Source organism: Guillardia theta, assembly GCF_000315625.1.
Source record: "Guillardia theta CCMP2712 unplaced genomic scaffold GUITHscaffold_38, whole genome shotgun sequence".
NCBI classification, from domain to species: Eukaryota; class Cryptophyceae; order Pyrenomonadales; family Geminigeraceae; genus Guillardia; species Guillardia theta.
In genome coordinates, this window is record NW_005434636.1 from 20,755 (window position 1) to 43,626 (window position 22,872).

Consider the following 22,872-nt stretch of genomic DNA (forward strand, 5'->3'; position numbering starts at 1 on the left):
GAAGGAAGAGAGAGATAACAGTGTGAATGCATTGATACCATGAACCGCTCTCTGTCTCTTGCCATTTCATCTCTGGCGTATCTTTACATAACTTGTTTTGTTGTCGGCTACTTGTACAGTTCACTGCTAATCACAGCTCGTTGAGTTTTGTCAGACGTAGCCAAAGGCGCGATCCAAGTAGGTGAAAAACTGCTGGAAATGTTGTCTACCACTACCATGATGCCTGAAACGAATCAAATCAGAGAACTTCCTTCTACTTGAAACTTTCTCTCAATACTCCGTGTCAGACTTTCATCTATTTTTGATAACGAAAATCTCCACACCTTTCCTCTCCCGTGATTCTCTGCACTCTCCTGCCAATTGATCTCTCTCCTGTCCGCTCTTGCTCCCTCCCCTCCCCTTCTCTCCCCTCCCCACCTCATCCTCCGCTCTCATTCCTTCCCCTTCTCCTTTCTGATCGTGTTCTCCCACTCACTTCTCATGAGCTGGTGGCCCTCCAAGAATCCCCAAGGGAACAAGCCGATGAAGCATCCAGGGAATGTCAAAACCGCTGACGGTAAAATGAAACATCAACCCAGAGGAGAAGAAACAACTGTAAAGACAACACACGACAGGACAGAGACTGAAGAGGTGGAGAGAAAGTGTATGTGATGACAACCTGTGCAACTCTGTCAACATGTAGGTGATGACGACGTTATGGATGGCACGAGACTGTCTGCTGTCAAAATTGCGAAGAGACATCACAAGAGGTCACCATGGGGTGCGATCGAACCAGGTGCAAGGTGATAATGTTGGTCATCACCTGAGGACAACAATGTCATTGCAACCATCACATGAATCTTGATCAAAGTTTCGTGAATTCTTACTTGCAAGAAACCATCAGCAAAAGAGTGGTTGACAACTTGAGTCGCTTCTAAAGGATGTTTCCCTGATGAGTTCGTTTCTCCAGTTAAAATATAAAAGGCAGAACGGCAAAAACACATAGAAAAGCACAGAACAGGAAAACATAACATCGGTTGACTCCAGACACGATATGTTCGGAGACAAGAACATATCATTGTGGTCTTACTGTGTGGTCAAACACAAGAAGGAGACTCACTGTGATGTACAGCATGTCCAAGAAATCCAAGATATTTCAACTACCCACGTCAGAATATCAGGTGAGCAACCTATGAGCATAATCTGAGCCTTCTTCCACCTTATGCATGGAAAGATGAATCCAAAAGAAGAGAAAGTCATAGACAAAAATTCCAAGGAAAACTTGCGAAAGGAGTCTGACAACATTGTCAAGGACTAACAAACAAGTTGAGATTTCATAAGTAATCCTTACAGAATCGTGCTCGGAGCCTCATGTGGCAACTTTCTGGCATTGCGGGTTATTCTCTTTTACAGATGAGATTATTTTTCTACCGCCGAGGAAACAACATGTCGAAGAGGAAGAGAGGAACGAGATAGGCCAACAGAGATTTGACTGCATGAGGAGGAGGAAGGTAGTTGCTGCGAAACACATGAGCGGCAGCGTTCGCTCACAACGTCTTGTACCTCTCGCGCATCTCCTCGTCGATGATCTTAAACTTTCGAGCAAAATCTCACATTTCTCTCATAACCGTACATCCTTTCACCTTCCTCCACTGTTGACTTCTGTCGATCAACCTGAACATTGCCACCCACACTGCAAACGCGATGGAAGCGACCAAGGGCTCAAAAGTCTCGTTCTTGACTATGCTCATCTGTACTACATTCATTGAGATTCCAAGTAAGATATCTTACCTCCTTCAAATAATTCCAAATGTCTTGGATTAACTCTGTCAATTTCACACAGTCAACTTAAATATCTAAATGAAAGATCACAGGTTTACGGTCGGCAGCACCAATTCTTGTCACGAGGAGCAAGAAAGCAGTCATGATCGCTACTGTTTTAGCAAAAGGATTCAGCTCGCATTTGATTCGAGGGCTCTTCACCTCGAAGAGAGAGAGTGGCGTTTGAGATTACCATGTCGGGAAGAAAAGAGGAGACGAAGAGTTGTCTGTATGAGCTTCCAGGTTCACAAACGAGTCAGCTCTTCCATCACTTACCTTGCTCCTCGTTCACAGCCTGTGGTCTCTAACCTAGTACCCTCCGCCCCTTGCGCTCCCTCCCTTACCCCCTGGTCTGGTCCCCCTCCAAGGTCCTCCCTTGTACGTCCAGCATCGCTGTCTTTATATCCTTGTAATATTGTTCGAAAAGAGATGCTCTGAATCATTTAAAACATTATTTTAACACGCTTACAAACGAAATCGAGTCGAGTCCGTCGACTGACTTTCTCTATCCATCTGCCTCTCATTCTTCTCCCCTCCTCAAGCTCTCCCCTCCCCTCCTCGTCACGAGTCTTTCCTCAGCTCCGAGGAATCAGTCCATCTCCTTCAAGCCTGGAACTTCAAGCCTGGAAGGCCGCTTCGCAACCATCCAATTCTCATCCACTCAGTTCCTCGACTTGCTCCTCCACCGCTGCAGTTTGTCTCCCGTTCTAATGATCTTTTTCTCCGGTCCTTTCCCTCCGAGTAAACCCTTTTCCTGCGATATCCTTCATCCTTCAGATTATTGTCAGTCTCGCAGCATTCTTCTCCTCTGCCACTTTTTCCCTTCGATCAAGTTTCCTCCTCCACACTTGTCAAGTGAGCTGATGTTACTGGATGCAGTTTGACCGGAAAACAAGTTCACGAGTGATTCTGTCCTGTCAGCCTCAGAATTTCAACGTTTTACATCTTGTATTTCATTGTTTTCCATCGAACAGCCGCTCATCATGCAGAGCAGATGCAAAATAAACATAAGCGACTGTGTAAATCCCATCAAGCTCAACCATTGCAAACTTTCCCTTTACGTCAACGTCCTCTGTCTTTAAATTTCCTCTTCTTTTGCCTACTTCAGCACCTAGCCATGATCTGGCCATTGTTCACGAGGTAGCTTGACTCCTTCCTCCTCCCATCGGGTCTCAGAAGGCGTCGAGGGTTCTAGTCGCGAGCGCAAGAGCTTCAAAGAAAGAGTTGACTGAGACGCGCAGCATGCGGGCATCACAAGCTGCAAACTGAGCGCTGAGAAGCACAATCAGGGCACAAGGCAGAGACAAGACACGAGGTCGCACATGAGGGTCTTGCCGTCTGACGACACTTGCCTGGCAACCTTGTCCTGATGGAGCTCCTCGTCTACCGCAAGAGCTGCGAGCAGTCAACGCACTGAAGACTTTGTTATCGCCATCACCTTGGCTGACCATCTCAGCGAACTCCTTGTCGGGATAATCAACAGACAACGAGCTGATGCACGACTCAGCAGCAGCAGCAAAAGAAGAAAAGAAAAAGAAGCACAAGCACAAGCACAAGCACAAGCACAAGCACAAGCACAAGCACAAGCACAAGCACAAGCACAAGCACAAGCACAAGCACAAGCACAAGCACAAGCACAAGCACAAGCACAAGCACAAGCACAAGCACAAGCACAAGCACAAGCACAAGCACAAGCACAAGCACAAGCACAAGCACAAGCACAAGCACAAGCACAAGCACACGACAAAAGTTCTGACCATCGGTGCTGCATGTTCTCCGGCAGCATGTCAACTCCCACGTTGGACATCCTGCTCGTGAAAGTTCAGCACGAAGGACACGGCGAAGTTTTATCTCAGCTTCATCATCCTCCACGGCCTCGCTCCCTCCTTTCTTGCCTTGCTCTCTACCTCGTTTGCTCCTCCTCTTGCCTGCTTCTCAGCCCTCCGCATCTCTGCCTCCCTCTCCTCTCCCCCCTCCCCTCCCCGTCAAACGGTCCTGTACGGGCCTGCCCCAGATCTAGATTTCCAGTGGTAGGAATTCCTTTAGATGACCCTCCTTCCCGCCCGCCCTCCTACCTCCCTCCCTCCCGCCCGCCCGCCCTCCGCTCCGCTCCCTCCCTCCCTCCTTCCCGCCCGCCCTCCCCTCCTTCCCGCCCTTTCTCCTCCCTCCTCCCTCCTCCCTCTTCCATCCTCCCTCCTCCATAATCCCATTAACAGTCTTGCTCTATTACCTCCCTTTTCGGCTTGAAGTGATCATCCAGTAACAAACGGCGGCAGTTTTATTTTCTCATCGACAACGTTTCTTCGATGTTCTTACTTTTCAGGCAGAGCTGCATCAAAGCATCAGAACAGGTATCATGCAAGAAGCAATGTCACATGTCCCAGACGAACAGATGGCTTGATCTTCATCGACTCTTCGACGCTGTCTTCTCGCTTCTTGTCGTCGCCGGCTGCTTCCTCCATGTTGTCGTCGTGCCCTTGCCGTTTCAATTCCTCGTCCATGCCTATAGGAGGGCAAAGGATCAGCAGACCCAACAAAGTCCATGAATGGCATGTGGTTACCTTGTTCTTCCCCCTCCTCTTCCACTTCCTCTTCTTCTTCCTCTCCCTCCAAAGGAATCTCTTTACATGTAAACATGGCCTGGAAGAGAAGCTTGAAGCGACCTGACGCCATGCCTTGAAGGATCTGCGAGCAGTCAGCAGCTCTCAGGATGAGTGGTAAAGTAACCCCGAGAATCAAGGCGATGAAGATCCCAGCGACAGTGAAGATGAAGACGCCGGCGACCATGTCCTTGGTGATCTCAAGCTGACAGAGCGAGTCAGCTCACCATCGTGACCTCACTGACCAGCATGTGACCTGAGGGTTCGAGAAGGCAACACAAGGGTTATCTTGTGCTCGAATCCTGTACTTCCTGCTAAGCCTGCGACAGCTCTTGTCACTTCAACGTCTCCTGAAACTTCACGAGTGCCTAGTGATGTCTCCGTTGTCGATGGCGACTTGAATGGCCATCGAAAATGCTCGCGCGTATGTCGTGTCTTTGAGAAACCCGATGCCGAAGTTGGAGGAGAAGAATTCGTTGCCGATGGTCTTGAGCGAACAAGTGCCGGTATCTGACAAGGTCAAGCACCTCAGCAGCGCAACTCGGGACTGCAAACTCTCACTGTTGTATCTCCTCGCGAGCTCATAGTAGACCTGCATATGACAAGAAAGATACCACACGTAAGAACGAGGTCCCTTGCATACTTAAGGAACACCAAGGGGGCATCGAAGATAAGGGAATCAGGCTTGTACACAGCATCCGAACTTCCCGAGCAGTCAAGCATGTCGTAAGCTCCAAGTTGTAAATTCGTGGCGGTGCCTGATAGTCAATTCAGATTTCTCATTTATGAGAGAATAAAGTCACAAGGATCGAATGTTCTGTTCTTCTCCTGCATCTGCCCGTTGTTGTTGTACCTTCACGCCAAGTCACAACACAAGTCAACAATATTGCTATCATACGAGTGCATCAGCTCTGTCGTCCATATTTGGAATTTCTTGGAGTTGTCGTTCTGCATTTCAGCTTCCATGTACTTGAACTGAGGTATCTCGATCATAACTTCGAAGAGGCATGCAAGAATAATTCACCTGCACACTCTCGGGTGTGGTTGGAGTGCTATCACCCCCCAGGTAAGCCCCCAAGTATTTGGTATTCTAAACACAAGTGTGAATACAAACTCTGAAAATCCTTGGAAGAAGGACAACCGTTGAGTTCCAACTTGGCCCCCTCACGACGACACTGAATTGACCCGAACTCAAGCTGCTGATGTCAGAGACCTGAAGATCACGAGACTTTTCTCAGCCTCTTTGAACCATCGGCACTACACTCCTGCTACCGTGACAGGAAGCGACGAAACCAGAAAAGGTCCCAAAGTTCCTGTATAGGTTGCAGCCATGATGACGAGGAAGGTAAGATGGGCTTGTATAAAGATCTGAACGAGCAGTGAGCATCATTGCAAGATCTCAGCAAAGTCGACAATCACCTTTCCCCCTGCTGTGCAAGCTGCTTTGCCTTGACCTCCTGGACAAAGAGCACTCCCGAATGCCCAGAAACTAGGAGGAAGTTCAGAAAAATAACATGAGCATAAAAGAGGAGTGATACAATGAGTCATAGATCGGAGTAAGAATGTTGAAGGACTTCTCGATTGCAGGGTTCTTCCAAGTCTGAAAGCATAAAATAATATCAATGGAGCAAACATTAGCTACAGGTGATTGCATCACAATCACCTCGACCAGCAGAATGAGGACCATCACTAGAAAGATCTCAGCTAGAATAGCCATCCACAGGTCCAAAGAAAAGGCTTTAAATGTCTGCAAGCACTCTCAGACCCTTGTCTCAACGAGGACTGGAATGGGCCTTACATTCATGATATCCGGCCAGCGAAAATATGATCGACGAACCACGATTTGACGCACAGTAAGGTAGCTGTAGAGAGTTCAGACCATGACTGAGCAGCATGCACGCCTACGGGATTGTAAAGGCCATCAGATCCAACCGAGCTCGGGTAATGTGAACAGCTCCAACAATCTGCAGGAAGCAATGACCGAATTTGAAGTGGTAGAATACCAGGCCATTACCGCATCAGGCCCAGCGCTTGTACAGGTGCTATCACCCACTCCGTTACAAACATTTGCTGTGTTTGGACTGGTTCCGTTGTATGTGGCGAGAGCTGGGCATGCCTGAGAACAAAACGAAGCTTTGCGTGAGTGAGAGAGGGAAATATAGGCGTGTACCGATGTTGTCGAACTCAGCTTTGTGTTGGTAAAATCGCCATTGCAAAGGATGTTGAAGGAGTTGGTGGCAGATTCCAGATTAGAATTACTAGGAGGCAAGTACCACTCAAACGTGACAGTTTTTTCTTTTGCGTCCTGCAAGCAGTCTATCTCACAAAGACCCTGGCCCCCTCGCGCAAACCTTGCACATTGCCTCCAGGTGCTGTTTCAAATAGGTAGTGACTAGCTCATACGTGAAGCCTTCCTCCCCTGCCTTGAAGGCTGCAGCCGGGCACTTTCTGCAGTCAAAACAACATGCTCAGGAGATGCAGCAGAGGATGCTAATAAAGCTCTGCTCACTGATTTTGACATTTCGACGGGTCAACATTAACAAACGGTGAAATCTGGTTCGTGATCAGCCGAAACCTGAAAATAGAACACTTAGATGTGGATGCTAAAGGTTGATTGATGATCGAGATGCAGGATCTAAGCACACACATCATCATCATTCAATCTTGGTATGTCCCTTTGAGGTACATTGTCTGGCAATCTTGTTGTTGCTTCCAAACTTCACTACATCATGGACTGGCATCCTCTCATACTTACTTTTGACCGCAGTGAGAGGTGTTCCAGCCAGCAGGAAGCGTCGCTGTCGCGGCATAGACATGCGCGAGCAGCAAGACCCCCCGCGATATCGCAGCTGCCATGGCAGGATGTATTTTGAGCCTCACATTAGGTCCGACGGTCACTCCGAGGCTCCCGGCCCGGGGCCCGGTGTCCTGGCCCGGCCGGCGGCGATCATCGGATCCAAGACTTCCCACGACACTGAAATCTTCTTTCCTCAAAGTTAGGTTGAACTTGAGTCAATACGAGGACAATCAGGAGAGCCTGCCGAAGTTGGATCGAGGAGGCAAGAGAAAGCCTGACTGCGACTATTCCTGCCGGGCCAAGCCTTCGCTGGTGCTGGATCCTCCTCCTCTTGACTTCCTCAGCAACATCATCCTCCTCTTGACTTCCTCAGCAACGTCATCCAGCCTCCTCTTGACTTCCTTCGCAACATCATCCTCCTCTTGACTTCTCTTTCCATCGCCTTCTCCTACACCAACAGCTTGCATCTGATATTTGCTCAACCTCCATGATGTCCGCCTCCGGCATATTCCAGCCTCGCGTCGCTCACGTCTTCCCCCGCAAGACCTCCCAAGGTCCTCATCGACGATGCTCCCACCTCGTCGTCTCTGCCCGTCAAGTCTTCACTCTCCTCCACCTCCGCCAGGTCGACGCTGCCCGACACCTGGTAAGCCGCAGAGATGTGTACAGCCACCACAACAACACGATGCTCCAGCTCATCCGCCAGTACGTGGACACGTACGGAATCATGCAGGACTTTGAGACACGGACCTGACCTCCCCTCCTCCCACGGCCTGAGCATCATCCACAGCAAGTAGTTCAGCATGCAGAACGTTGAGCCGCCAAGGGACATCCTGAGGAGGACATCCAGGGTCGCGGAGCACACCGCATCAATGGCTTCATCAGGGACATCTGAAACAACAAGTAAAGTTCTACGACCAGTCAAGGACAGCTTCTTCACGCTCACCTTCTCCGAGCTCTTCAAGATGTCTATGCTGGAGGTCTTGCAACAAAACGATGTCCCGGACTTTTGGGACATAAACGCATCAACCTGGCCGTGCCGACGTATGGATACCGACTCCCTCCGTGTCAGGAATGAGGGTCAGAGAATCCGCCCATTGCCCGACTTCGTCTACCCACCAAACGGGGACTTCCGCTCGAACGTGACGGTGGTCTATGACTCGATGCAGGCCTAGGCAGTGCTACGAGTCCATGCAGGCCTCCCAGAACATGGGGCTGATCAACATGTCCAAGAACACGATGGCAAGGCACATTCTCGGTTCCGTCCTCATGAATTCGGTAACACCCTCAACCTCCCCCGCCACATGACGTTTAGTTGAACGCACACAGCTTCATCCAGACCGTCATGTCGAGGTCCCTGTACAGCCCAAGGCTCTGCAACGCCATCCTTCAGTCGCTGGACGTCCCCTCAGACATGCAGATCGAGTTCCTGAAGGCACTGGACGGGCTGGAGAACCCGCTCTGCAGCACCGTGAGGGTGAGCTAAATGTCCTACTCCCACCCAGACGCCTCCATCAAGCAGGGGGGCAACGCGATTCTGGGCAACAACAACGCCAAGGCCATCAATGAGACGGTCCTCCAGTACATGAACGAGGTCCTCAACTACGTGGAGAGCTCCTCCAGGGAGATGAAGACCCTGTACCTCCAAGTCCCGCTGCTGCCGGCCTTCAAGCAGGCCCTCTACACCACCTGGACGAGGCGATGGGGACTGTCCTGCAGAATTCTCGGAACGGCGTGAAGCTGGATGAAAACACAATCCTGGGCACGGAGTTCAGGTGCGACCCCTTCCCCGTCAACTCCATGGTCAACATGGACGACATCAACAGCGTCATCAACGGCTCGGACATCAACAAGTACAGCCTCAAGGCCCCGTTGAACTCGGCCTACGTGAACTCCGTGCTCTCCTCCTTCACCACAGTGGGAACAACGCAAACAACATGAACCATCTCACTGAGAACGATGTTGCAAGGATGATCGTTTTGGATGACAGGGTAGACCCCCGAATGGTCCGACTCTACAACCGCATCACGAGACGCAACGAGGACTTGGTGAACAACATGCGGGTGTGGGACGTCTGCTTCAACGGCTACAACGGGGGCATGGACTCCTCTTACAGGACAATCATGGGTGCTTGTAGGACAATCATAAGTGCTACACCCCCCAGCCTCCATCTTCGTCTTTATCATCATCCCCCCTTCTCACCTTTGCACGCGTCGCCTCTGCCACCTCCACTGCTTTCTTTTTTGTGTTGTTTTTATCAAGATCTTGTTTTTTCGAGCTTTACAGCCTCTGGTAGGATTTGCTTTTCTTTTTATCCACCACCCCCTGTACCTCCCCTCCCCTCCTCGTATCACCCCCTACCACTGTCTAGACTCAACCCAAACCCCTCTCCTCTCGCTCCCTTCCCCTCCCTCGTCCCCGCCATGGCAGCGGAGCTGCAACCACTCGCGTCCTTCTTCTGCCCCATCAGCCTGGCGCTCATGACGGACCCTGTCTCCTCTTGCGATGGCTTCACCTATGAGAGATCCTCCATCGAGTCTTGGCTCCAGCTCCGTCTCTCCAGCCCCCTCACTGGCGCCTGCCTCCCCTCCAACCACCTTGTCCCCAACTTCGCTCTCCGCAGCGCCATCCAGGAGTGGCAGGAGCGACACGCGCTGCTCGTCCCCAGACACGACGTCGAAATCGACCAGCAGCCAATCACAGCAGGTTCCTTCAAGAACCTCTACATAGGTCACCTCAGCTTGCGAGGGCCAGGAGCGGAGCCGGAGAGGATCAAGGTCGCGGTGCTCAAGCTCAGGCAAGGTGATGGCGAGAGAGAAGCCGGGGTGATGCTGAGGCTAAGGCGGCATCCTCGGCTTGTACGGTACATGGGGCAGAGCAAGGACGCCGACGGCTGCCGCCTGCTGCTGACCGAGTACGCCGAGCTGGGGTCGCTGAGGGAAGTTCTGGTGGGGAGGATGGGGAGCCAGGTGACGCGAGGGCACCAGATGGCGATGATGCAGCAGATCGTGCAGGGTATGGAACACCTCGCCGAGCTCCGCGTCGTCCATCGGGACCTCGCAGCAAGGCACGTGCTGGTCTTGGGCTTCGACAACGAGGACGTGCGGAGGACGTCGGTGAAGGTGGCGGGCTTCGGGCTGGCAGTAGAGCTCGTGGACAGCACTGACGCTACGGTAGCGGGGCGAGGGCTGCCGGTGCGCTACATGCCCCCGGAGTCCTTGCAGAGAGGCCGGTGCTCAGAGAAGAGCGACGTGTGGGCCTTCGGGGTGACGTGCTGGGAGATCCTGACCTTTGGGAAGACGCCCTACTACAACATGACGGACGATAGTGTGATCCGGTACGTGTGCGGGGGTGGGAGGCTGGCCCGAGAGGACATAGTCGGAGGATGTCCAGACGAGGTATGGGCCCTGGTAGAGAGCTGCTGGGCGACGAGGGAGGAGGATCGCCCGACGTTCGCAGAGCTTGCGGTAGCTCTAGGACGAGCCGGAGCGGAGGGGCGTGAGAGGGCAGCATGGAGATCGTCAGGCAGGAAGCCTGGGCTGCAGGATGCACGGAGCGGCAGCCAGTCGCTATGCCGGGGCTTATGCCGTATGGCAGAAGCTGCGTGGAGAAGGATCGGAGAGGCAGCGGGCGGAGGGATCGAAGCGGTGGCGACGAGAGTCAGCAAGCGCAAGTACCGAGAGCTTGCGGGGCTACAAGAGTCAGCATGCGATGCCTTGGAAGGCATGGCGAGTGACGTCCGTAGCTCGCTGAGCACGGGAGCAAAGAGGCTACGGGTCGGGGCGTCAGCAGCGGTAGAGGCACAAGACGGACGTGGGATGCAGGACCGGGAGCCGGCAAGGGAGGCATGGGGGCAGCTGAGAACGACGGGAGCTGAAGATAGCATAGAGACGGTAGTGCAGGACATGACGACGTACGAGGCACTCGCGGAGGTACAGCAGGCTGCGTGCGAAGCCTTGGTCAGGATGGCTCAGAGCTTTGAAGACTACAAGCTCAAGGCGAGAGAGGCGGGAGCAATCGAGGCCGTCGTCCGCGCGATGACCAGGCACCCGGACGACGCAGGGGTACAGCAGGCTGCGCTCTTGGCCCTCAAGCATGCGGTCATCGGAAACGAGGAGAGCCAGCAGCAAGCGCGAGAGGCGGGAGCGATCGAGGCCGTCGTCCGTGCGATGACCAGGCACCCGGACGACGCAGGGGTACAGCAGGCTGCGTGCAGGGCTCTGGATCTCATGGTGTGCTTCACGGGTGACAGCCAGGGTCCAGCACGAGTCCGGGCGCGAGAGGCGGGAGCGATCGAGGCCGTCATCCGCGCGATGACCAGGCACCCGGACGACGCAGGGGTACAGCAGGCTGCGTGCGCGACGCTGGAGTACTTGGTAAACTTCATGGCTGACAGCCAGGCGCGGGCGCGAGAGGCGGGAGCGATCGAGGCCGTCGTCCGTGCGATGACCAGGCACCCGGACGACGCAGGGGTACAGCAGGCTGCGTGCGGGGCTTTGAGACCTACAGTCAGTCTCATCCATGAGAGCCAGGCGCGAGCGCGAGAGGCGGGAGCAATCGAGGCCATCGTCCGTGCGATGACCAGGCACCCGGACGACGCAGGGGTACAGCAGGCTGCGTGCTGGGCTTTGAGACATACAGTCAGTCTCATCCATGAGAGCCAGGCGCGGGCGCGAGAGGCGGGAGCGATCGAGGCCGTCGTCCGCGCGATGACCAGGCACCCGGACGACGCAGGGGTACAGCAGGCTGCGTGCGCGACGCTGGAGTACTTGGTAAACTTCATGGCTGACAGCCAGGCGCGGGCGCGAGAGGCGGGAGCGATCCAGGCCGTCTTTAAAGTCATCGATACCCACGCGAACAGCACGTTTTCAGTGTTTCGGGCGTACTGGGCCCTCGACTCCATCATGCAGAACTTCCGATATCAGGGCACGGCGAGTGATGCAGCAGCGCTCGAAGGCATCGTCAGCGCGATGACCAGGCACCAGAGCAACGCGCACATACAGGAGTGTTTATGCAAGTTGCTGTCTAAGATAGCCGAGAACGACGAGCAGAGCAGGCTCTGGGCTACACAAGCGGGAGCGATCCAGGCCGTCTTTAAAGTCATCGATACCCACGCGAACAGCACGTTTTCAGTGTTTCGGGCGTACTGGGCCCTCGACTCCATCATGCAGAACTTCCGATATCAGGGCACGGCGAGTGATGCAGCAGCGCTCGAAGGCATCGTCAGCGCGATGACCAGGCACCAGAGCAACGCGCACATACAGGAGTGTTTATGCAAGTTGCTGTCTAAGATAGCCGAGAACGACGAGCAGAGCAGGCTCTGGGCTACACAAGCGGGAGCGATCCAGGCCGTCTTTAAAGTCATCGATACCCACGCGAACAGCACGTTTTCAGTGTTTCGGGCGTACTGGGCCCTCGACTCCATCATGCAGAACTTCCGATATCAGGGCACGGCGAGTGATGCAGCAGCGCTCGAAGGCATCGTCAGCGCGATGACCAGGCACCAGAGCAACGCGCACATACAGGAGTGTTTATGCAAGTTGCTGTCTAAGATAGCCGAGAACGACGAGCAGAGCAGGCTCTGGGCTACACAAGCGGGAGCGATCCAGGCCGTCGTCAGCGCAATGTAGCATGCGACGAGCTGCACAGCATCGTCAGCGGCATAGCTGACAGCCAGGTGCGGGTGCGAGAGGCGGGAGCGCTCGATGCCATCGTCAGCGCGATTCAAAGGCATCAGCACAGCACCTGGTTGCTGGACAGCCTCATGGAGGCACTGAGCAGCCTTGCAAGCAACAACTCGTACAGCATCTAACGCATCCGATCGCTCGGAGGCGATGCCTTGGCTCACAAGGTCTTTGACGTGCGAAGCTCCGACCGACGGAGGGAGGAGAGACGCTGAGGACCGACGGAGGGAGGAGGGAGAAGAGACGCTGAGGACCGACGGAGGGAGGAGGGAGAAGAGACGCTGAGGACCGACGGAGGGAGGAGGGAGGAGGGAGGAGAGGCTGCATGGGCGTTGGTCGCATGGGCTGGGGCTGAGCAGAGACTGTCGGGGTCGACAAGAGGATGGGTCATGGGGCGGGGTGTACGAACCCAGATAGCAGAGAAGGTGAGGGTGAAAATGTCTCTTCAGGAGGCGAAGCTCAGGGAGATGAGGGAGGAGGTAGGTGCCTTGAGCCTAAGTCAAGACATAGGAAATCGACGATCTTGGATGGGCGGGGACTCGGTATGCAAGACTCAGAAGAGCCTACTCGAGTTCAGTATTGCCGGTTTAGTGCCTTTAGCTCTTTCTTCTTGATACAGGTTGAGGCTACTAATCCCTGTGTGCTGTCCACGCCTGGAGGGTAATCAGCCTCTGAGTTGAGCTCGCTGTCCTATGAGCTCTGATAGCCTAGTAGAGCCATGGCCCGGCCCGGGGAGAAGCAAAAAGGTGAGAAACGGAAGTTTGACTGAGGTCTGCCGGCTTCCGGGACACGTGCCCGCTCGGAGGAGGGGAGGAGGGGTGGGTAGGTAGAGGAAGGTAGGGGTAGAGCTGAGATGACAAGTAATGTTCTTACTGCTCTTTGTCCTGATCCTTGTTCCGAAGTTCCCCTGCTTATGACAGTGTCGTGCATGCCGTCGCTTCCGTGGTTGGAGTAGCGATTTTCGCTGCCTACTCCGTGTCCTAGTATGTTACTAAGTTATCGAACCCATCTCCTCCAGCACCGCAAGGCAACTGACGTTTGAAGTAGGCAAACTGACCGTCGGAAGGTCGGACGGAGGGGTGTCAGGGGCAGGTTGCAGGTCGGATGAACTCAGGCTCCTGTGCCTGTTGCTGTGGCCACTGAAACACCTTCTCAAGGAGACGGAGATTCGCGACGTCAAAGCACTTGCACTGGGCAGCTGTCAAGGCCGGGGAGATTCCACGTAAGAAGTATTGGAGGGTGGGAACGTGGGTCGTCTTCAAGAGCTGCTTGAGACCCAACGCAATGGGAAATTGTTCCAACTGGGTCAACTCAGCATTGAAGGCATTCACCTTGGCAGTGATAAACTCTTGCTGAAAGGACTGAGACCCTATCGGGATACCTCCAAGGATGATCCCCTGGCCTGGGAAGGCAAACTGTTGCAAGCCCTGGTACCGTACCTACTGCAAACTTGAAACATGCTCGTGGATGGCCAGTTGCTGCCTAGATTGAAGGCACCAGGACGAGGAGAATATCTGCGAATCTCTGGGTCGAATCTCCAATCCGAGCTCTTGTTTCAACGTATCAACCAGCGATGCAGTGGCTTGTGCGGCAACTGAGAGCTTTCCAACTACGGCCATGTTATCCGCATAGGCCGGGAAGACACAGTCGGGAAAGGTCTCTGCGACTTTGACCAGGGAGAGGAAGGTGGTGTGCGCAAAGAGAGCCATCGAAAAGGGGTCCCCCTGAGAAACCCCCGTAGTGGCCGAAAACGCCAGAGTCTCTTACCGGCCTGGCCGTAACATTGATGAACCTACGGAAGGACTCCTTGTGAAATAGACTCAGAGATCTCAGAGACGGTTTACCCGGTACGCCCGGCTCGCCACCGCCGGCCCGGCCACTGAGTACGCGACCCGGCCCCGGGGCCTGGAGTCAGGTCACAGTTAGCCTCGGCCCACGGTCACTGGAAAGTTCGGAGCGAGCGCGTCCCGGCATGGTCGATGAGGTTCTGGCGGGCTGAGCCTGAGCCTAGGCCGGTGTCAGGCATGGACGCCAGTCTGACAGGGGCCGGGGGGCTCGACGTCAACATGTAGCATGATGATGGATTAGCTTGATTGTGATCGGTTTATTACTCGCTATCTCATCCAGCATCTCCTCGCCCCCTCTTCCTCTATGTCTCGTCATCGTCATGGTCCAGCCCAGCCCAGCCCTCGTCCTCTCTTCCCTTTCCCCGCCAGCAGCCTTCTCTTCCTATCCCCGATGAGATAACCCCTGGTACAGGCCTGCCTCGACGTGCGCCATGGCCTCCTCCAACAGCGACGGAGCCTCGTACCTGCTCTCCTGTACGAGCGGCCGGGTCTTATCCCCGCAGGCTCCCTCCTCCTGGCTCGCGTCCTCCAGGACTTCTGGCAGCTTGCTCGACGAGGCGCGTGCGACAGAGCGCAGCGAGCACAGCTCGGGGTCATCCAGCAGCCCCTCCTCCTCCAGAAGCGACAGCCTCTCCCTCTCCGAGTGCGGCCACCTGCACACGCCCACCTTCCTGCACACGGTCTTGAAGGCCGTCAGCGACAGTCCCTGCGCCCCCTCCCATCAGTGCTGGCTGAGTGAGAGGCGCAGCGCACGCGTCTTACCAGGTGTTGGGCAGCGTCGACCTGGCGGAGGTGGAGGAGAGTGAAGACTTGACGGGCAGAGACGACGAGGTGGGAGCATCGTCGATGAGGACCTTGGGAGGTCTTGCGGGGGAAGACGTGAGCGACGCGAGGCTGGAAGATGCCGGAGGCGGACATGGAGGTTGAGCAAATATCAGATGCAATCTGTTGGTGTAGAAGAAGGCGATGTAAAGAGAAGTCAAGAGGAGGATGATGTTGCTGAGGAAGTCAAGAGAAGGATGATGTTGCTGAGGAAGTTGATAAGAGGAGGATGATGTTGCTGATGAAGTGTTGGCTTGATCAAGTTCGTGCCGCTGTGCTACCGAACATGGCGGGGCGGGAGGGGACAAGTGAAGCACGTTATCTGTACCCCGTCCGATCGCATCTCGTCTCCCCGGATACCTAAGCAGGTCTCACTGCGCATCGTTTCGCATCTCTTCAAGTAGGGTCAAATGAGAAGGAGTCTTTTGGGAGGGGATGGCGGTCAGGCGGGGACAAATTGTTCGAAGCGACGTGAATGTGAGGTTCTAACGAACTTGCCCCTGTGATTCAATCTAACGAACTTGCCCCTGTGATTCAACCTCACATTCACGTCGCTTCGAACTTGCCCCTGTGATTCAATCTAACGAACTTGCCCCTGTGATTCAACCTCACATTCACGTCGCTTCGAACAATTTGTCCCCGCCTGACCGCCATCCCCTCCCAAAAGACTCCTTCTCATTTGACCCTACTTGAAGAGATGCGAAACGATGCGCAGTGAGACCTGCTTAGGTATCCGGGGAGACGAGATGCGATCGGACGGGGTACAGATAACGTGCTTCACTTGTCCCCTCCCGCCCCGCCATGTTCGGTAGCACAGCGGCACGAACTTGATCAAGCCAACACTTCATCAGCAACATCATCCTCCTCTTATCAACTTCCTCAGCAACATCATCCTTCTCTTGACTTCCTCAGCAACATCATCCTCCTCTTGACTTCTCTTTACATCGCCTTCTTCTACACCAACAGATTGCATCTGATATTTGCTCAACCTCCATGTCCGCCTCCGGCATCTTCCAGCCTCGCGTCGCTCACGTCTTCCCCCGCAAGACCTCCCAAGGTCCTCATCGACGATGCTCCCACCTCGTCGTCTCTGCCCGTCAAGTCTTCACTCTCCTCCACCTCCGCCAGGTCGACGCTGCCCAACACCTGGTAAGACGCGTGCGCTGCGCCTCTCACTCAGCCAGCACTGATGGGAGGGGGCGCAGGGACTGTCGCTGACGGCCTTCAAGACCGTGTGCAGGAAGGTGGGCGTGTGCAGGTGGCCGCACTCGGAGAGGGAGAGGCTGTCGCTTCTGGAGGAGGAGGGGCTGCTGGATGACCCCGAGCTGTGCTCGCTGCGCTCTGTCGCACGCGCCTCGTCGAGCAAGCTGCCAGAAGTCCTGGAGGACGCGAGCCAGGAGGAGGAGCCTGCGGGGATAAGACCCGGCCGCTCGTACAGGAGAGCAGGTACGAGGCTCCGTCGCTGTTGGAGGAGGCCATGGCGCACGTCGAGGCAGGCCTGTACCAGGGGTTATCTCATCGGGGATAGGAAGAGAAGGCTGCTGGCGGGGAAAGGGAAGAGAGGACGAGGGCTGGGCTGGGCTGGACCATGACGATGACGAGACATAGAGGAAGAGGGGGCGAGGAGATGCTGGATGAGATAGCGAGTAATAAACCGATCACAATCAAGCTAATCCATCATCATGCTACATCTTGACGTCGAGCCCCCCGGCCCCTGTCAGCCTGGCGTCTACCGTACCCTCCAGTCTCCTGCTATGCCCTGATCTCTCCTCCCGTCCCTTCCTTTCTCTATCGTCGCCATCAGGAGAAGCCTTCTGTCTCCGTGCCCAGCACCTTGACGCCCGTCCATTTCTCTCGTCTGCTCGGATGTCAGCTGCGCGAGGGCAGGCATGGCAGGCGACCTGAAGGAGGGAGCAGAAGCCTCATGCTGCTGCACCACTCGACTAGGAACGCGATGCCGCGCCTCATGCTCAGGAGGAACTTGCTCGCGCTGACGAACAGGAGACGTGCATCTGCTACTCGTCAAAGAAGAGAGGAGCAGAGGATCAGAGTAAGAGCGCAGGAGAGGAAGAGAAGGAAGTTGTGGAATTTGTGGCGCTTGCCTGTTGCGAGGAGAGGTATGGGCATCAGATGAGGTGAAGCCGAAGTTGAAGAAGTTGAATTCGCCGAAGATGTTCAGGTCTGCTCTTGAGGATGCAAACATGTCGCTGGCAGTTGTCTCAACAACTCGCTGAGCCTGCGGCTGCTCCTCGTGCTCTCCCTTCGAATACCGCTGCTGCTGCTCCTGAAACCTCTCCTGTCTCCTGACCTGCCCTCTCCCTTCAGCTTCCTCCTCCTCTCTCCTCCTCCTCCTCCAGCCCCTCCACTGCTGGCATACCGCGAGGAACTCAGCCATCAGCTGATTGCCTTCCTCCTTTCGCTTTCGAGCTTCCAACTCCAACCTGCTTGACAGTGACGAACGTAATGCTGAAGGGATAGCAATACTCTTTTCTTGTCACTGTATCAGTCACGATCGCCCTGAGTGTCTCGTCATGACATGTCAAAAGCCAAACCTTTCTCGCTCTCTTCCTACTTCTGAATAACGACAAAGATACCGCATTCGTCGTCATCATCAACAACCATCATCAAGAAAACCAGCGATAAACCAGCTTGCCGGCTTGATCTTCTTGACATCATCACCAACACCAACACTAATCCGGGAAAGAGTATCAACAAAGAGGACTTCCACGACGACATGACAATCGATCCCTCGTTCCTTCCCCTCATTGCATGTTCCTACACCTCTCCTCCTCCCTTGCACTCCCGCTCCTCACCTCCCCCGATCAAGGTCTGCCTGCATCTGCGACTTCCTCTGCTGAATCACTCCCAAGTCTTCCAACAGCCTGCAGACTGTGAGCGGAGCAGCAAAGCGACATGTCAAACCTCCTCGTCCTCCTGTGCGTACGCCCAAAGACTCTCGTCTGCTCCTCCAACGCCTTCTTGTACCACTGCAGTTGCAGTATGAGGAGGAGGTCAGGGAGGCGAAAGCGAAAGAGGTCAAAGAAGAAAGTGGAGTACAGGAGGCAGAGGGGATGACGGGGAGGGGAGATGGGAGGGGAGAGGGTGAGCGGAAGCTAGGGAGGGAGGACGAAAGATGCGAGGAAGAGGAAGGAAAAATCAGAGATAGGATCTACCTGCTCTGCTGACTCAATATATTGACAAGGATCTGCCCGACTTAATTGTCCGTAGACCTTCACGAAAATGTCACAAGCTCGTCCTCCTTCCTCCCTCCCTCCTTCCCTCCCTTCCACCTTCCCTCCCTCCTTCCCTCCCTCCCGTTCCTTCTCCTCCCCTTTCTCCCTAACCACCACCACCACCACCACCACCACCACCACCACCAACAACAACAACAACAACTCTTCTCGGCCCACCCTCTGCCCTCATCTTGGTGACCTTACCAGCGCTATGTTACAGTGCATTCTGATGGTTGTCTCCGCGTCCTCGCCGTCTCTTTGCACGTACATCGCCAGCGCTTCGAAGTAGGGCTGAAGCAGCATCGGCATCTCAGGTACGACGCAACTGACACTGCCATGATCCCACCAAGACAAAGAGCGACAAGAGAAGGAAGAGAACAAATAAGTGAAGGGGCTGGGCAGGAGGAGGAGGAGAAGGAGGGGCAGGGGCAGGGGCAGGGGTAGGGGCAGGACCTCGAGGGCCTTGAGGTAGAGAGAAGATGGAGTGTCGTTGGGGTTGTTGGTATATTTCTCTTTCGGAGGATCTTCAAGGATGCAGGTACCCCGCGTGTAGTGAAGGTAACTGTACAGCAGTGAGAAGGGAGGGAGGGAAACAGGAGAAAGTAGGAGGACGAAGGAAAGAGAGGGAGGAAAACGAGGAAGGAGGAGAGAGGAGGGAGGAGGAGGGATGGGAGAAGGGAAGAGGAGAGAGGAGGGAAGAAGAAACAGAGACAAAGAGGAAGAAAGGTAAAGAAAAGGAGATAGGAGATAATCGAAAAGGGATGAAGAGAAGTAGGTAGAGATACCCCATGGCTTGCGATGCCTGAACAAACCGTTTAGCCAAAGGAAGGAAGAAGAAATGAGAACAAGACGAGGAGGAGAAACGGGGAGGGAGAAGGATACAACCAGAGGACTTGGGAGGAACAGAGCAAGTGCATGGTAAAGATCAAGTAGTTCAAGGTGAGGGACGACGGGAGGAATAAGAAAAGGATGGGGGAGGGGAGTGATGCGACAAGGAACAGGAGGAGGGGGATGGGGGGTGGGGGTTGGGGGGGTTCGGAGGAGAGAGTAAAGCCACACCTCAGCCAACGTTGCATCTTTGAGCTTTGCTCGTATGTCAATCGCCATGCTCAGATTCTCCTCAGCATCATCAAAGGCCTGACGCCCCGACATGCTGCATGTTGTATGAGCATTGCCATCCAGCCCCTCTTGCTCCTCCTGCTCCTCCTGCTCCTCCTGCTCCTCCTGCTCCTCCTGCCCCTCCTGCCCCTCCTGCTCCTCCTGCTCCTCCTGCTCCTCCTGCTCCTCCTGCTCCTCCTACTCGCCTCACTCCCCTTTCTCCTGCCCCTTCGTCACTCTCCCTCCTTCTTGCCTCTTCACCCCACTACTCTTTTCTCCTGTAAAATGAATCCCCTCCACACCGAACTCATTCCCAAATCACTCGCATACACCGCTCCCTCCGCCCCTCGTCATCGGCACCTTGGATGGGTGGCTCCATCAAGCGCGTAATTGCACAGCGACTGCGCGCGCAAGACCAGGGAGGCAGCAAGACGTTCCTCGTCCTCTGCTGTCAGGCCTGAGGAGATGTGAGATCCCACCAAGAGCAGGAGGAGCGAGAGAAGCTGATAAAAACGAACACAAACAAGACAACGGAGGGGGAGGGGGGGAAGGAGGGGAGCAAGAAAGTTCAGGGGGTGAGAGGACGGAAAGGAGGAGGGAAAAGGAGGAGGAAGGGGAGGAAAGAGGAGGAAAAGGAGGGAAAGGAAGGGAGGGGGAAAGAAGGGAGGGGGAAAGAGGAAGAAGAGGGAGGAAAGAAGGGAGGGGAAAATATCAAGAGGACGTAGTCTATACCATATTCTTGCCCCCCCTGCTGTCTCGCTTCAATCGACATCCTCCTGCTGGAGCGTCAGCAGCAGCCGCAACCTCTACCGCCGGTCCCACAAGAACTCAGCAGACTGAAGAGACTGCAAATGCCGCTGCCCCGTCTCGTCCAGGTAGCTTCTGCGATCATACAGTGCCCCTGCACATGAAAACTTTCGTCACCTCCCTCCCCACTCTGCGTCTCTTTCCTTCTCTCCTCGAATCTCCTCGTACTCTTCCTTGTACTCTTCCTTGTACTCTTCTTCGTACTTTTTCTCGTACTCTTCCTCGTCCTACCGAGTGCGTGCAGCAGTTCTGCATATCGGCGGGTTGTTCCTCTCTCACTCTTCTCCATCTTTGCCGCCGCCAGCATATCATCCTGCAAATTCCAATTATATCGACGAGCGAGGAGAGCAGAGCAGAGGAGAGGAGAGAGGAAATGAAGGAGATGACAAAATAAGGAGAGTGAACACAGGAGGTACATGCGGACAACAGACAAAATGCACAGGGAGAAGCAGTGAGAGAAGAGGCAACAAGTACCTCAGCCTTCTGAAAGAAACCTTCATCCGCCATCTTCTCCCATGCTCCTTCAAGGAAGTCAGACAGACAATGCAAGCTTGACTTTCACTCACCCGGATTCAAGTTGAGGAGAAACGATCTCCTGGTCTCTTCTAATTGTTTTTCTGCCCTCAACCTGTGATAGAAGAAATGAGAACAAACACTGCAGGGCCCAGTGCATGCAACAACCTAATCTGTTCAGCAGTCTCTTTCACTCTCGTCTGAAACAAATTGTCACTAACACCTCTCGATACGGTTCACCATCGTCAAAGAAAACATTTAGACGGAATCACTGACCGTTTCAACCTCACTCGCATCTTTCCATCAAACTTGCGTTAGCCTCTTTGCACTCTCAACAATCAGATTCACCTTCACATTCCCTGTTGCTGCCCTCGCCCTCAGACGATGCAGCAGCTTGTTCAATCCGATGCTCATCATTTGCATTTGAACTTGATCTCGCAGCATCATGAGATGAATTTGTTTCATTGTGACAACTTCTTGTCTCTTCGGGCACAACAATGTTTCCTTCTGACCGGAAGGTCAGGAAACAAGAAGGGAAAAAACCAGCACAACCTTGTTCGCCACTTGTCTTTCTGTGTACCATGACAGGCTTGAGATAATTGTTGCACCATGCAGTTGCCTTCTCTGGGATCGATTTCAAACTTTTGCCGATCTGACCCTCACCGCCGAAATTCATGAGAGAAAGCTGCTGCTTGACAATCTTTCCAACCTTGAGAGCACAATTAGTGTCATGGCAAGCAACACAATCAGTGTCATAGCAAGCAACACAATCAGTGTCATAGCAAGCAACACAATCAGTGTCATAGCAAGCAAGAAGTTTCACGCACATCTGACACTTCCATCGCGCTGTCGCTCTTTCCCGTCCTCACTCTTGGCGCTCCTCCCTTCCAAACCTGCGAGCGTATCAAGAGTATCGCCTAAGATACTTCAGGACAGAACCTTGTCGTGCTGATTGATCTCTTCCTCGTCAACACAGTTGGCGTCATCTTGTTGTCATGATGTCACTCGCACGAGCAGGTCAAGATGGCAGCGCTACCGGTGGACATCAGCTTGGACCCAACATTCTTCGCTCCTCGGAGAAGAAGAATCTCCATGACGGAGAACACGTAACGAAGATCCAACTTGCTCTGAGAACAGTGATCAAAGCACACCAGACGGAAAGATGGAAGGAAAGTAACGAGTTATCGTCTGAGACGATGAAGAATGATGCATTTTTTTCTATTCCCTAGCTATCACCCGTGAATTTCATCGCACCTTCTGATATGATTCCTTCAAATCTTATGCTTCTCCTCTCGTTCTCGTAACGTCTCATCCTCCTCAGCCCTCACTGTTCTGCTGTGGCTACATCATGCCACTCGGATTTGGTCGCTTCTTCATCTGCCCTAAACACTTCCTTCCAATGGCATAAATATACAAACTAAGATTCCATGGCGATTGATGAGGGGTTGGAGATCATGGCGTATGGCAGCCGGGGAATAAATGAGTTACTCATCAGACCACGACAGGAGCAATAATGGAGGAGGAGAAGGCAGAATATGTAGCAGAGACGATGCTATCTACATGAAGTTGATGCTATCTACGTGAAGTTTGAACTCAAGAAAGAGAGGGATAGCGTCCTTCTTCCATCATAGACTGTCAACACTCATTGACAAGGTATTCGCCTTGACTCTG

General features: G+C 53.9%; 9 protein-coding genes across 9 annotated transcripts; 4 read left to right on the forward strand and 5 right to left on the reverse strand.

The window, feature by feature from the left end:
• Positions 1-431: 431 nt before the first annotated feature.
• GUITHDRAFT_139391 (hypothetical protein) lies at positions 432-1,996 on the reverse strand (the record flags this gene model as incomplete). Its single annotated transcript, XM_005831678.1, has 10 exons — positions 432-550; positions 610-658; positions 755-802; positions 867-928; positions 1,100-1,139; positions 1,199-1,274; positions 1,531-1,574; positions 1,623-1,730; positions 1,771-1,805; positions 1,963-1,996. The coding sequence occupies 10 exons, from the start codon at positions 1,994-1,996 to the stop codon at positions 432-434; spliced, it is 615 nt and encodes a 204-aa protein (XP_005831735.1).
• Positions 1,997-2,915: 919 nt separating this feature from the next.
• On the reverse strand, positions 2,916-3,611 carry GUITHDRAFT_152857 (hypothetical protein). The gene is made up of 4 exons (XM_005831679.1): positions 3,558-3,611; positions 3,239-3,291; positions 3,123-3,195; positions 2,916-3,072 (listed from the first exon to the last, which is right to left on the reverse strand). The coding sequence occupies exons 1-4, from the start codon at positions 3,605-3,607 to the stop codon at positions 2,973-2,975; spliced, it is 276 nt and encodes a 91-aa protein (XP_005831736.1). The 5' UTR covers positions 3,608-3,611; the 3' UTR covers positions 2,916-2,972.
• A 543-nt stretch (positions 3,612-4,154) lies between these two features.
• Positions 4,155-8,029, reverse strand: GUITHDRAFT_139393 (hypothetical protein; the record flags this gene model as incomplete). Its single annotated transcript, XM_005831680.1, has 21 exons — positions 4,155-4,303; positions 4,362-4,485; positions 4,528-4,605; positions 4,657-4,720; positions 4,763-4,910; positions 4,962-4,992; positions 5,055-5,158; positions 5,204-5,253; positions 5,299-5,375; positions 5,425-5,490; positions 5,673-5,768; positions 5,820-5,889; positions 5,915-6,000; positions 6,064-6,147; positions 6,199-6,262; positions 6,404-6,516; positions 6,571-6,705; positions 6,752-6,848; positions 6,910-6,975; positions 7,156-7,249; positions 7,681-8,029. 21 exons carry the CDS (start codon positions 8,027-8,029, stop codon positions 4,155-4,157), a joined length of 2,145 nt encoding a protein of 714 aa, XP_005831737.1.
• Positions 8,030-8,069: 40 nt separating this feature from the next.
• GUITHDRAFT_109184 (hypothetical protein) lies at positions 8,070-9,138 on the forward strand (the record flags this gene model as incomplete). The annotated part of the gene is made up of 5 exons (XM_005831681.1): positions 8,070-8,345; positions 8,395-8,475; positions 8,537-8,674; positions 8,720-8,931; positions 8,973-9,138. The coding sequence occupies 5 exons, from the start codon at positions 8,070-8,072 to the stop codon at positions 9,136-9,138; spliced, it is 873 nt and encodes a 290-aa protein (XP_005831738.1).
• A 491-nt stretch (positions 9,139-9,629) lies between these two features.
• On the forward strand, positions 9,630-9,851 carry GUITHDRAFT_61235 (hypothetical protein; the record flags this gene model as incomplete). Its single annotated transcript, XM_005831682.1, has 1 exon — positions 9,630-9,851. A coding segment is annotated over one exon (222 nt), but the record flags the coding sequence as incomplete, so codon positions are not given.
• A 363-nt stretch (positions 9,852-10,214) lies between these two features.
• Positions 10,215-10,661, forward strand: GUITHDRAFT_71899 (hypothetical protein; the record flags this gene model as incomplete). The annotated part of the gene is made up of 1 exon (XM_005831683.1): positions 10,215-10,661. A coding segment is annotated over one exon (447 nt), but the record flags the coding sequence as incomplete, so codon positions are not given.
• Positions 10,662-12,101: 1,440 nt separating this feature from the next.
• Positions 12,102-13,472, forward strand: GUITHDRAFT_139395 (hypothetical protein; the record flags this gene model as incomplete). Its single annotated transcript, XM_005831684.1, has 3 exons — positions 12,102-12,812; positions 13,331-13,360; positions 13,392-13,472. The coding sequence occupies 3 exons, from the start codon at positions 12,102-12,104 to the stop codon at positions 13,470-13,472; spliced, it is 822 nt and encodes a 273-aa protein (XP_005831741.1).
• A 491-nt stretch (positions 13,473-13,963) lies between these two features.
• GUITHDRAFT_109186 (hypothetical protein) lies at positions 13,964-14,590 on the reverse strand (the record flags this gene model as incomplete). Its single annotated transcript, XM_005831685.1, has 2 exons — positions 13,964-14,283; positions 14,332-14,590. The coding sequence occupies 2 exons, from the start codon at positions 14,588-14,590 to the stop codon at positions 13,964-13,966; spliced, it is 579 nt and encodes a 192-aa protein (XP_005831742.1).
• A 3,528-nt stretch (positions 14,591-18,118) lies between these two features.
• Positions 18,119-22,295, reverse strand: GUITHDRAFT_139396 (hypothetical protein; the record flags this gene model as incomplete). Its single annotated transcript, XM_005831686.1, has 20 exons — positions 18,119-18,212; positions 18,364-18,432; positions 18,473-18,537; positions 18,724-18,780; positions 18,988-19,074; positions 19,237-19,345; positions 19,569-19,585; positions 19,843-19,936; positions 20,242-20,338; positions 20,614-20,657; positions 20,692-20,763; positions 20,806-20,915; positions 21,163-21,209; positions 21,255-21,316; positions 21,370-21,401; positions 21,550-21,708; positions 21,782-21,910; positions 22,029-22,094; positions 22,141-22,187; positions 22,238-22,295. The coding sequence occupies 20 exons, from the start codon at positions 22,293-22,295 to the stop codon at positions 18,119-18,121; spliced, it is 1,515 nt and encodes a 504-aa protein (XP_005831743.1).
• Positions 22,296-22,872: the final 577 nt, after the last annotated feature.

Coding starts and splice junctions, on each gene's coding strand:
- GUITHDRAFT_152857 (XM_005831679.1), bottom strand. CDS start 3,607: ATGTCCAACGTGGGAGTTGACATGCTGCCGGAGAACATGCAGCACCGA. Junction 3,292..3,557: donor GAGAACATGCAGCACCGATG/GTCAGAACTTTT, acceptor GTCGTGCATCAG/CTCGTTGTCTGTTGATTATC. Junction 3,196..3,238: donor CGCTGAGATGGTCAGCCAAG/GTGATGGCGATA, acceptor GACTGCTCGCAG/CTCTTGCGGTAGACGAGGAG.